This window comes from Macrobrachium nipponense, chromosome 5, assembly GCF_015104395.2.
Source record: "Macrobrachium nipponense isolate FS-2020 chromosome 5, ASM1510439v2, whole genome shotgun sequence".
Taxonomy (NCBI): domain Eukaryota; kingdom Metazoa; phylum Arthropoda; class Malacostraca; order Decapoda; family Palaemonidae; genus Macrobrachium; species Macrobrachium nipponense.
The window spans coordinates 61,388,152-61,400,635 of record NC_061107.1 but is presented as its reverse complement, the minus strand read 5'-3'; the positions used below and the strand labels follow the sequence as shown (position 1 = coordinate 61,400,635).

Sequence of the window (12,484 nt, the reverse complement as noted above, 5' to 3'; positions counted from 1 at the left end):
GAGATCCAGGCTATAAGCAAGCATATTTGGTTTAAGAACCACAATGCCGTTTGTTCTTTGAGCCCGACGTTCTTGGCAAAGAACGAAAACCCTTCCAACCCTTGGCCTAAGACATTCGAAATTAAGGGTTTGGCAGAAATCGTGGGTCGAGAACCAGAGAGAGTCCTGTGCTCTGTCAGGGCTCTCAAATTCTACTTAGAAAAGACGAAGGACTGTAGAGGACCTTCTGGTAACTTGTGGTGCTCTGTCAAGAAGCCAGATCTTCCCATGTCTTAATCTTCTTGAGAGATACCATTAAAGAAGCTCATTCCTCGTGCAGTGATAGTGATATGAAGCTTTTAAAAGTGAACGCCCACGAAGTGAGGGCTATTTCGACCTCGGTAGCTTTTCACAAAAATATGGCACTCGGTCAGTGACATTTTGAGTGCCACCTTTTGGCGGAGCAACTCGGTGTTCGCTTCACACTACCTGCGGGAGGTGAAAGCAACATACGAACATTGCTATTTGCTTGGACCATACGTCGCCGCAGACACGGTTTTGGGGGCAGGAGGTAGCACTCATCCTATCCTTTAGTGGTTAGGTGAGTTTTTTAATATTGTGTGTTTTTGGTTGTGGGGTTGACCGCCTGAGGCGGATCTCCCTTCCTTTAGCCTAATTTAGTGGGACTAACCTTTGGTAGACTAGGCCAGGTGGTGTTTTTATTGCTTTGTTGCCCTCATTGTATGGTCAATGATCTAGTCACGTGGTCACGCCCCCTTTGACAGATCATCTAGAGCGCACCAGCTGTACAGGTCACTACCTTGCTGGCAACTCTAGTAAAGCAGAAGCAGACTTGGGTGACAGTAATCACGGAGTCAGCTATGCTAACAGGTAAAGAACCAAGATATCAATCATCTGCATGCATATGTTTCCTAAAAATTCGATTCTGTCTCTTCCCACCACCAAAGGTGGGATTCAGCTATAGTATATATATCTGACAGGTAAGTTTCATGAACAAAATGATATTGTAATGATACAATAAAGTTTGTTCATACTTACCTGGCAGATATATATAGTATTCAAAGTACCCACCCACATCCCCTCAGGAGACAGTGGAAATAAAGATATGAATAGAAAATGGGAATGGTTCCTGATACCTGCCTCCCAGCGGCGGGAATGGGTACTAACCACCTGACTCCCACTACGTGTGTCGTAAGTTTTTTAAATTCTGTCGGACTTTGGAAAATACAGCTATATATATATCTGCCAGGTAAGTATGAACAAACTTTATTGTATCATTGCAATATCATTTTTTTTATGTCCGCGCGTTACGAATTCATGCATCATATTGTGATAATATTCTCTCTATGTTGCTTTGATCATTTTACAGTTTGTTATATACCAAAATCATCGCAATTTAGTGTACAATACGTACAACGAAAAAATAATTATAACTCATTAGCTTTAACCGTTTTGCTCACAGCGCGATTTGTATACAATTATATATGAAATTTTTTTTTGTGCTGTCATATATTCCAATATTTATATATGATAATGATATTTTTTTTCATTTCTGATGTTTGCATACCAAACTTCAGGCATTGACAAAAAAAGGAGCCAAAATGAACCCTTAATCTTAAAAATTAAGCGTGCTGTGATTTTTTGAAAACTTTTTTCCGCTTCGGCGCTCACTCGCGAACGCCGGCGGCATAAGGGAGACACTTTTGGAAATGCTGGCTCAGCGTTTAAGGGCTAATTAAATTTGTTTCAATTTTTTTAACACTTCAATGGAACTATGGTTAAATTGTGGTTGGTCATAATCAAGATGTATAGATCCCACAAATGATAGTAAGCAGTTTGAGTGAGGAATACCAGCTACATATTATGACGGCTGTTGAGACCAATTTCAGTTGATTGGTTATGTGATTCTCTTGTGTTTCCATTTCAATTTATGACAAGCCTACAGTAGTATGGTTATGCAAATGTGTGAGCTTACTCTTAAATTTGTGAGTACCATATTTAGTAATTACTACTAAATTTGAGTATAAAATCATTGTTTTTACAGTTGCAGCCATGGGTTCCAATGATGTTGAAGAACCATGGGTGTTTTACAGGGATCGTGAAGAATGGACTGATGTTACTCCAGTGCCACAAGATGATGGTCCATTTGCAGTTGTAAGGATAGCATATAGTGAAGCTTGTAAGTCTTTATAGTTTTCCTGGAACTTTTAACACAAAATTGTTATGCAGTTTAATGTATTCCTTAAGATTAAAACTGAACCAGTTTTTGTTACCCTTAAAATTTTTTCATACAATAGTGCTAGCGATAAAAAAATTTTCCTTTGTAAAATTTTTGATGGCCATACATAGTAAAATTTTTTATGTCCATACATAGTAATGCCATAGTTTTTATGAGTTTTTGGCATGAGTTTGACTATTTTGGCATTCATTGTTTGTTTGGAATTGCAAACCAGAGAATATTCCTCAGTGCAATCTGTAATTTGCCAATGAGCTTTGTAACTAGGCAGTTAATTGGTGGTAAGAGTGTGTGTGTGGGGAAAGACTCCCATTTACCTGCTATTACAAAGCACTTTTTGTACATGAACTTCCCTGTCAGATATATACTTAGCTATAGTCTCCGACGTTCTCGACAGAATTTCAAATCTCGCGGCACATGTGACAGGTAGGTCAGGTGGTCTACCTTACCCGCCGCTGGGTGGCGGGTGTACGAACCAATCCCCCTTGCTTGTCAGATTTTTCTCTGTCGCGGGAACGATAACAACTGTTGTCTGTTCCTCTCGATAGTTTTTCGATTCTCGCTTGCCTGGAGTTAATTTGGACTTCTTTTGGCGACGTATTCGCTCGGTTTGGCTTGGCATACGCTAATTGTGGACCGTTTTGATTTTGATTTTGATTTTCTTTAACAATATCTGACCTAGATTCAGTAGCTAAAACTTCTGTTTTGTTTAGGGTTTGTGTGATTGAAGGATGTAAGGTGAGGTTGCCGAAAGCTTCGGTTGACCCTCACACGGTTTGCATGAAATGCAGGGGGAATGAATGTTCTTTTGCTAAGCCTTGTAGTGAATGTAAGGTGTTGAATGAAGAAGAATATAAGGCTCTCTCTTCTTATGTTAGGAAGTTGGAACGTGATAGAGTACGTAAGGCTTCCTCTAGAAGTTCTAGTAGGTCTAGAATGAGTGAGTTGGATGTGGATCCTAATACTAATGTAGAAGTAGAACCTTCTCTCCAAGTTGCAGCCCCTGCTCCCCGCACCGAAGCCGAAGATTCGTCTTCGGAGGTGGCGGCTTTAAGAGCCATGATTCTATCTATGGATCAGAAGATTCGTCAGTTGGAAGGTAAGGAGAGTGTTAGTGATCAGTGCAGTGTCCCCAGTGTTGTGGAAGGTGCGTCTGACCGGCTCCTTAGTGCCTCTAGGCCTAGACCTCTTCCAGACTCCCAGTTCCAGTAGAGTAGGAAAGTCGAAAGCCGCAAGAGGGCTAGGGAGAACCCCCACCAGTCAGGCGTCCCCTCGGCAGATCCTGAAGTACGCTCTCAGGCTGCCTCGGATCGCTACAAGAAGGAGCTCCTACGCCAATGCTTCTCCTCTTCGTCGTCTCCCTCTCCGAAGAGAGGTTGGAACTCCCCGGATGCGTCGCGCCCATTGAAGAGGACTTGGAAGGCTCCCTGCAGTCCTTTGGCTTCTAGTCCAGAGGTTTTCCCGGAAGAATTGTCGTTGGAGGCGAAGAAACCCAAGAGATCCTGCGATCGTTCTTCTTCTCGCGCCCCTTGTTCTGCGCCTGGTTCCGAGGAAGAACAGCAAGATTCGCTTACTAGAGTACTTGCGGGACTTCAAGCTCAGATCACGGCGCTGGCAGACTCTCTAGCCTTTAGATCGCGTAGGAAGAAAGACGTTTCTCTTCCGATCAAGAGATCTAGGCGCCGCTCTTCAGAGGATCGTTCTCCTCTTTTTAGGCGGTCTCCTTCATATGGGGAGTTTTCGTATGAAGGTAGGGGCTCACATGAGCGCCCCCACTCTCCTGGCTCTCTTTCGGCTTCAAGGCGCCAAACATCAGTCGGACGCTCTATGGAGAAAGAAGTTTTTTCTCCAGATTGGATTCCCGCTTCCGGTAAGCACTCTGCGCCTGCACATCACGCTATTTCTTCGACTCCCTCGCGTGGGACTTCTCCTCAGCAGCCTCAAGAACCTAGAAGGCGCCCTTCTACAAGTAGGCGTTCTTCTTCTGGATGTCGCTCTCCTCGAGTTTCGGATAGACGTTTTTCTCCTGATCGTGACTTCTCTCCCTACAGACGTCAAGAGTCTGGTAGGAGCCGTGCGCCTGATAGGCGTCCAGCTGTTAGCCGCTCCCCGCAAGGCAGGCGCCAAGAGCCTACTGCACGTCGATCTCCTAGTAGGCGCTCGTCGCTTTTAAGGCGTCCTACTCCTGATTATTCTCCTCGGGGGAGACAACAAGAGTCTTTTAAGCGCCCTTCTCCGTGTAGGCGCTCTCCCTCTTCTAGACGCACTACTCCTGACCGTTCGTCTCTTGGTAGGCACCAAGAACCTCGCAAGCGCCCTTCTCCAATAGGCTTCTCGTAGCTTTGAAGCGCCCTTCTCCTGATTGTATCCACTTTGTCAGAGGTCAAGAAGTCTCGCAAGCAGCCTTCTCCTAGTAGGGCTTTTCTTTTCCCCTCCTTCCAGTCGAACTTCCGTTGATCGTGCTCAACTGGACAAGAATAGAGAGCCGCGCAAGCGCTCTGCTCCCGATAGGCGCTCTTCTCCTGGCAGTCCCCCTGATCCCAACTCCTTGACGAGGTGGGGGGCTTAGGGATCCACTGCAGAGAGAGTATGCCCCTTTACGCCTACTCTCTCTGCTGTGGATCCAACTGAACATTGGGACCTTTAACTCCTTTACTCCTCCTCCTTATAAATTTTCCCCTTTTCCTTCTTCTTCTTTTGTTGACGACCCTGGCATGGTTTTGGACTATTGAATTGACAGCTCTTTTAACTTGATGGAGGGTGGAGTTGGATGGCATGCCTCTCCACCCGTAAAACTAGAGTACCTGACGGATGGCATGCCTCTCCACCCGTAAAACTAGAGTACCTGACGTGGTTGAGCGAGGGGAAATTTTTAAGTCAAGCCATGCCCACAATGCTGGGTCCGATCTCATGGGACTGACGACCCTTAAGGCACTGTGGGTATGGCGTATATCCAGGTGAGGGACCCAGGGCAGTTACCAGTGTGTGTAACGGCATTGCCCCTCCCCCGGTTTGGGGCCTCCTGGTGAGAGGGACTCATCCTGGATGAAATTTTTTATTACTATATATGGAGAAAAAAATTAACCTCACAACGACTTATGGCATGGCAATGGACTGTTCTCAGGATAACTCAAATAATGAAAATCAGAGTGGTATTAAGACATTATTACCATACAATAAACCCAAAAGAAATAGATATCGCCAGGACCCAACCTTGATTCACTTTGATTCTCTCTTTGGGGAGTCAAACTGGTCAAGGTTTTTGAACTTAGAAGCTGACAAAGATATATCTTTATTAAAATTAGAAAATTACCTATTGAATCGATGCCCATCGCAAGAGATGAGCATAAGACAAATTAAAAAAAAAGGGAATGGTTGGTTGAAACAACACCAAAACCAATCGGAAAATTATCAATGTATAAAAAATATAGATAACATAAATATTAAAGGTTACAAGGCATGATACAATGAACAGTGTGCAAGGCACAGTAGTAGTACCAAATCTTGAGGATGAAACATTAGCTAGATTAATACTTTTAGATTCATTAAAGAAAAGGTACAATAATGTTGAAGACTGCGAAGTATATGAGGTCCCAAGCAGGAAAGACAAAAGTCAAACTATCAAAATAGCCAAGATAAAGTTCAGTGGCCAAACCTTACCCTTAAAATTAAAATGCTAGGATTAAATAGGGAACTAAGACCTTATGTTCCTAAACCTATGCAATGCAAGAACTGTTGCAAATATGGTCATACAGCAATTAAGTGCAGGAATATTTATAGATGTGCCTTTTGCAGCTCGCAGGACCATAAAACACGCTGGGACTGTGGCCAACCCAAATGCGTAAATTGTGGATTAGAACATCATGCCAGATCTAAATTGTGTGCGTTCTATATCTACAATACAGGAACTTAAATTACTACAAGAACGAACTGGAATGACGATAAGAGAAGCAAAGTTAGAACTGAAAGTGAGAGGATTAAATGACCCAGCTAAGAAATTTAGGTATGCAGACACCTCAAAGTCAAGCAATACCAGAACTGAGACAAATGATAATAATAGAAATAAAGAAATGCCACCACAAAAAATACAAGATGAAAAGAACTCTTCAAACATACATAATATTACGACTGTGGAAAATCGATTTAGCTCTTTATCGGAAATTGAAATAGATAATGACATAGAGGAAAACAAAGAAGAATTAAAATCACAAGAATGTGAAAAAACAGATAATACTACTCGAAAGAGGCAACTGGATAAGACCCCACCTAATTCCACCAAACAAGTCTGTAAAAAGATAAATAACCCACCAATCTCGCCGAAAGCTAAAGTTCAGAAACAAAACACTAATATTCCACTGTCTCCCATAGTAACAATAGTACCTCTAGGAACCGAATCACAAAATTCAGATGAAATGGAAAACCAAAATACAGGTCACTACAGTGAAAACGAAGAAATTCAACCATCACCAATTATAGGCGCCACAGGAAAAAACAAGAAACAACAACAAACTGAGAAACATGAAGATACATGCGCTGCAGTAAATGCTTTATAGCAATGTGCCACAAAAATAAGACTATAACTACTAAAGACAGCCTAACCAAACACCATAAGAAATTTCATGAGAATAGGAGTAAGGAAAAAACAAACATCAAATCTCATGAAGAAGGTTGTACGTATGTGTATTGAACACTTAGAATATTACAAAGAGAAACACATCAGTGTTGTAGATAATATTCTAAAGAAAATCAAAATGGAAAAATCAAATCAAGATAGTAAAAAGTAACAGTTAGCGAAAAGTAAGATTCAAACTACAACAAAAAATGAATCAAGACCTACAAAAATACAAATTAACTTATAAAAAATTTTAAGAAAATATCAGCTTTAATAATCTAGGGTAATTTGACCACTTATATTACACCATTCAATCTTTATATAATTCAATGGAATATAAATGGATTATTAACAAGAATGCACTTAGGGGAAGTCCAACGACTTATTAGCGAACATGAACCATGATTATATGTATACACACATAGGAAAACGTGTTCCAAAAATAGGTAAATATCTATTAGCTACAACATCACAGGAAAATGAAAATAATTTAGGAACAGCAATATATGTCCATAATAAATTATATACGACAAATTAGATATAGATTACACTGAAATTGCAAATTTCAGCAATAACAGTGAAAAATAGAAATAATGTGTTTGATATAATTAACTTATACAATCAGCCTAATAAAAAGTATGATTTAAACAAATTACAGAAAATAATAAAAGAGTTTAAGAATCCAATATTAATTGTAGGAGATTTCAATGCGCATAACTCAATATGGGACTATAACAACATTACTCCAGATAAAGATGGAGCAAAAATAGAAAACTTAATGAACGCTAATAATCTTTGTTGTCTGAATGACAGCGAAGTAAATACATATTATTCCAGAACCCATGGAACATTTTCCACAGTAGATGGTCACCCTTTGTTCAACAAATATAGTTGACAGACTAGATGGAACTATATGTGATGATTACACTGAATTGCAAATTTCAGCAATAACAGTGAAAATAAGAAAAAAATATAATTGTGTTTTTTTTTGATAGGGATATAATTGAACCTTCTTTAATACAATCCAGCCTAATAAAAAAGTATGGAATTTAAACAAAAAAGTTACAGAAAAATCAATAAAAGAGTTTTTTTAAGAATCCAAATATTTAATTTGTTAGGAGAATTTTTCCAATGCGCATAACTCAATATGGGACTATAACAACATTACTCCAGATAAAGATGGAGCAAAATATAAAAACTTAATGAACGCTGAATAATCTTTGTTGTCTGAAATGACAGCGAAGTTAAATACATATTATTCCAGGAACCCATGGACATTTTCCACAGTAGATGTCACCCTTTGTTCAACAAATATAGTTGACAGACTAGATTGGAATATATGTGATGATTACACTGAATTGCAAATTTCAGCAATAACAGTGAAAATAGAAAATAATGTGTTTGATATAATTAACTTATACAATCAGCCTAATAAAAAGTATGATTTAAACAAATTACAGAAAATAATAAAATAGTTTAAGAATCCAATATAATTGTAGGAGATTTCAATGCGCATAACTCAATATGGGACTATAACAACATTACTCCAGATAAAGATGGAGCAAAAATAGAAACTTAATGAACGCTAATAATCTTGTTGTCTGAATGACAGCGAAGTAAATACATATTATTCCAGAACCCATGGAACATTTTCCACAGTAGATGTCACCCTTTGTTCAACAAATATAGTTGACAGACTAGATTGGAATATATGTGATGACTCCTACTCAAGTGACCATTTTCCCATAATAATATCCTTATTAAATAATGAACCAAAACCATATTCTCCACATTACAACATGCAAAAAGCAGATTGGACATTTTTTACTTTCATACCGATAAAATACCGCCTATGATTATTTGAGAAATCACAATGAGACGAACGATTTCATTGTGTCCTTCATTAAAAAGGCAGCAGACAAAGCTATTCCTCATTCAAAAACCCCATAATAAAAAACTTAAAGTCCCCTGGTGTCAGATGATCTAACTGAATTAGTACGAGAAAAACACTCTCTAGCAAGAAGGTTAGATACTCTAAACAGAAGATTCAATAAAGTTTAATAAATCAAAACCATTCACAGAAGAAAATATATTAAAATGACAATTTTACTATTAGAAATAGATGTATTAAAACCTTTATATAATAAAATATCAGCCAAATTTAGAAAAGAAGTAATAAAAGGTAAAATAATATCTTGGAGGTCCTATGTGTCAGAAATAACAAGCGAAACATCCATTCAAAAAGTCTGGAAAAAATTATTCAGAAAAATAAATGGAACAAACATTAGACCACCCAGACAAGCTATATTAGATAATGGAAATAAAATTTTAGATCCCTTCGAAATAAGTAACATACTTGGGGCAAGTTTTGCCAAAATAAGTAGTGACGAAAATCTAGACAAACATTTGAAAAAAGTAAAAAACAAAGCAGAGTCTATTATACTTAATTTTGAGACAAAGGAAGATATATATTATAATAAAAAGTTCAATATGGAAGAGTTAGAATATGCTCTCTTGAACAGTAATAATCTGCCCCTGGAGGAGATGATGTTTGCTTTGAGATGATTTGCCACCTAGCACCTTTGGCAAAATCATACTTATTAAAATTTTTAACATCATTTATGGCTCCAGAACTTGTTTCCAGACAAATGGCAAAATGCAATAATAATTCCTATACCCAAACCAGGAAAAGATGACTAGTAATGTGAATAATTATAGACCTATCTCATTAACAAGTTTGTATATGCAAGTTATTGGAGAAAATGGTAAATGCACGACTTACATGGCACATTCGTGAAATAAAAATTTTAAGTCCTACACAGTTGGTTCACAACGTAATAGGTCTACATTAGATTCTCTGTGTAGTTTGGAAGACCATATACGTAGAGGATTTGAAAGTAAACAAATTACAATAGCTGTCTTTTTTGACATTCAAAAGGCATACGACACTACATGGAGGTATGCAATATTAAAATCTTTACATAATAATAACATCCGCGGCCATCTTCCTAAATTTATTAAAAACTTTATGACTGACCGCACTTTTCAGGTGAGAATAGATAATGTTTTTTCACGTATTTCCACTTGAAAATGGAGTAGCCACAAGGTAGCGTCCTTAGTGGTACTTTGTTCACATTGGCAATTAACAACATCAGATAACATGCTACCGGTGGAATTAAGAGTAATTGTGGATATGGATGATTTTGCAATATATACACAGCATCACGCATAAAACATGCAGAAAGAATGATTAATAAAACTATAATAAAAATAGATGAGTGGGCCTCATCAGTAGGATTTAGATTTTCCATAGAAAAAACCCAAGCAGTCATTTTTTATAAAAGTAAAATTTGGAAAAAAGGTGAAGAAGCAGAATTAAAAATGAGAAACCATAATATAACAATTAGCCAAACTGCAAAATTTTTACACATGCAACTTACCCGGCAGATATATACTTAGCTTATGTCTCTGACGTCCGACAGAATTCAAAACTCGCGGCACACGCTACAGGTAGGTCAGGTGATCACCCCCTACCGCCGCTGGGTGCGGTACTAGGAATCATTCCCGTTTTTCTGACAGAATTTTTCTGTCGCCGGTGCTGACAACAACTTTGTTGGTAGCTCCTGCTTAGAATTTCTTGCTTGCTTCGCCGAGGATTATTTGGGAAGTATTTGATCTTTGGTTGTTGGCATACGCTGTGTTTTGGATTTAGTTGGTTAATATGTCCGATTTAACACCTGGAACTCTGTTTAGAGTATGTGTAAATGAGGGAGACAAGGTGAGGTTGCCTAAGCTACTTTGGACCCTCACACTGTTTGTGTAAAATGTAGGGGGAGGGATTGTTCGGTTAAGGATACATGTGATGTATGTGAGAGCTTAACTGAATTACAATGGAAAGAACTAACTTCGTATGTTAGAAAGTTAGAAAAGGATAGGATTAGAAAAGCTTCAGCTAGAAGTTCAAGTAGATCCTGTTCTGCGGAACAGGATAGTATTTCTAACCCTGCAGTAGCTTCGCCATCTTCCTTTTTGGTTTCAGCTCCTTCCCCCCGCAGCAAACCCGCAGATGTGTCTGCTGAGAGAGCCGCTGTGGAAGCTTCAATCCGCAATTTGCAACAGCAATTGCGAGATATAAACCAAGGTAAGGGTGAAGTGTCTAAGGTCAGTGATAAGTGCAGTGTCCCCAGGTGCAGTGGAGGGGGCGTCTGACCGACTCCGCATCGCTCCTAGGCCTAGACCTCTTTTCAGGGACTCCCATGACCAGGGGAGGGAGGAATGTCTTTGAAAAGCCGCTAATGGGGGATGTAGAGTATCCCACCCAACCGGTCAGGGCGTCCCTTCAGCAGGTCCTGTAGACTCGTCCCAGGCTGCTATAGAGAGCTATAGGAAAAGCCTCTTAAGGAAGTGTTTTTCCGACTCTGATTCGTCCTCTCCTAAACGAGGATGGAGCTCATCTTCCAAATCGCGCCCTCTCAAGAGAGCCTGGAAACCTCCAGGAGAAGGCGCTCTTGACTCCAGCCCGGAGCCTTTTCCGGAGTATTCTCCTGCCCCTAAGAAGGCTATGAAGGATCAGGAATCCTCTCCAGAAGGGATTCGGTCCTCTACTAAGAGATTCCTGTTGGACCTCCAAGAGAATCTCTCTTCTTTAGTAGGCGCAAGGAGCCTTCTCGCAGGAAGGACGCCTCTCTTCCAGTCAAGAGGTCTGTTAGGAAGGAGGAGTATAATAGGCGATCTTCTCCCAGTAAGAAACCTATTTCACCCCAAGAGTAGACGACTCCTTTGAAACTTCGTCGAGACAGGGAAGATGGTATTCTCCGCGTAGAAGCTCTGAGGATAGGAGTCATAGCGCAAAGCGCCAAGAAGTAGGCGCTAGATTCTCTCCTTGTAGGAGTAAGGAGAAAGTCTCCTTGCGAGAAGACAGCGATCGGTTCGTATCTGTTGAACGATCTCCTAGGAGTAGGATCTCCTCTGCAAGTGGAAGGAAGGAACGAGAGCGCTCTGCTCAGAGAGATAGAAGCGAGAAAGGCTCTCCTTCTAAGGATGATTTTTCTAGAAGGCGCCAACGTTCGATAGGACTCCTGGATGATCGAATCTCGTTAAGTTACTCGAGACCTTATGATAGGCTTTCTTCAAGGGAGTCAAGCGCCTCTCCTAGCAGGTTCCAAGATTCTACGAAGAACCTAAACAGGGGTTCGCTCCCTACTCCTGGAAGAGTATCTAGAATGGACGCTTACCGTTCTCCTAGCAGGCGTCAAGAGCCTGAAAGGAGCCTAATCGTGGATCTGCGCCCTACTCCTGTAAGACGATCAAGAGTAGGCGCAAGCTCTTCTCCTCAAAGGCAGCAAGAGCCTAAAACGAGCCTTTCCAGGGATTTGCGCCCTAATCCTGGAAGATCAGGAGTAGGCTCTGACGGCCCTCTCCCGTAAGATTCAGGAGCCTGAAAGGAGCCTTTTGTCAGGCGCGCTGCGCCCTACTCCTAAGAGTCACAGAAGAGTAGCCGCAAGCGGGCCCTCTCCTCACAGGCACCAAGAGCCTGAAAGGATCCTGACTTTGGATTCGCGCCCTACTCATAGTAGGCGCTCGAGAATTAGGAAACGAGATGTTTCTCCGGATAGGCGCAATAGCCTATGAGGCAG

General features: G+C 40.4%; 1 protein-coding gene across 1 annotated transcript in view; it reads left to right on the top strand.

Annotated features, from left to right (window-relative positions):
• Positions 1-2,012: 2,012 nt before the first annotated feature.
• LOC135215097 (protein farnesyltransferase/geranylgeranyltransferase type-1 subunit alpha-like) overlaps positions 2,013-12,484 on the top strand; it is a 65,023-nt gene continuing 54,551 nt past the window's right edge. Inside the window, exon 1 of the mRNA XM_064249563.1 lies at positions 2,013-2,179. Within this exon, the coding sequence (XP_064105633.1) occupies positions 2,053-2,179 (127 nt within the window). The 5' untranslated portion in view covers positions 2,013-2,052. The remainder of the gene's footprint in view (positions 2,180-12,484) is intronic.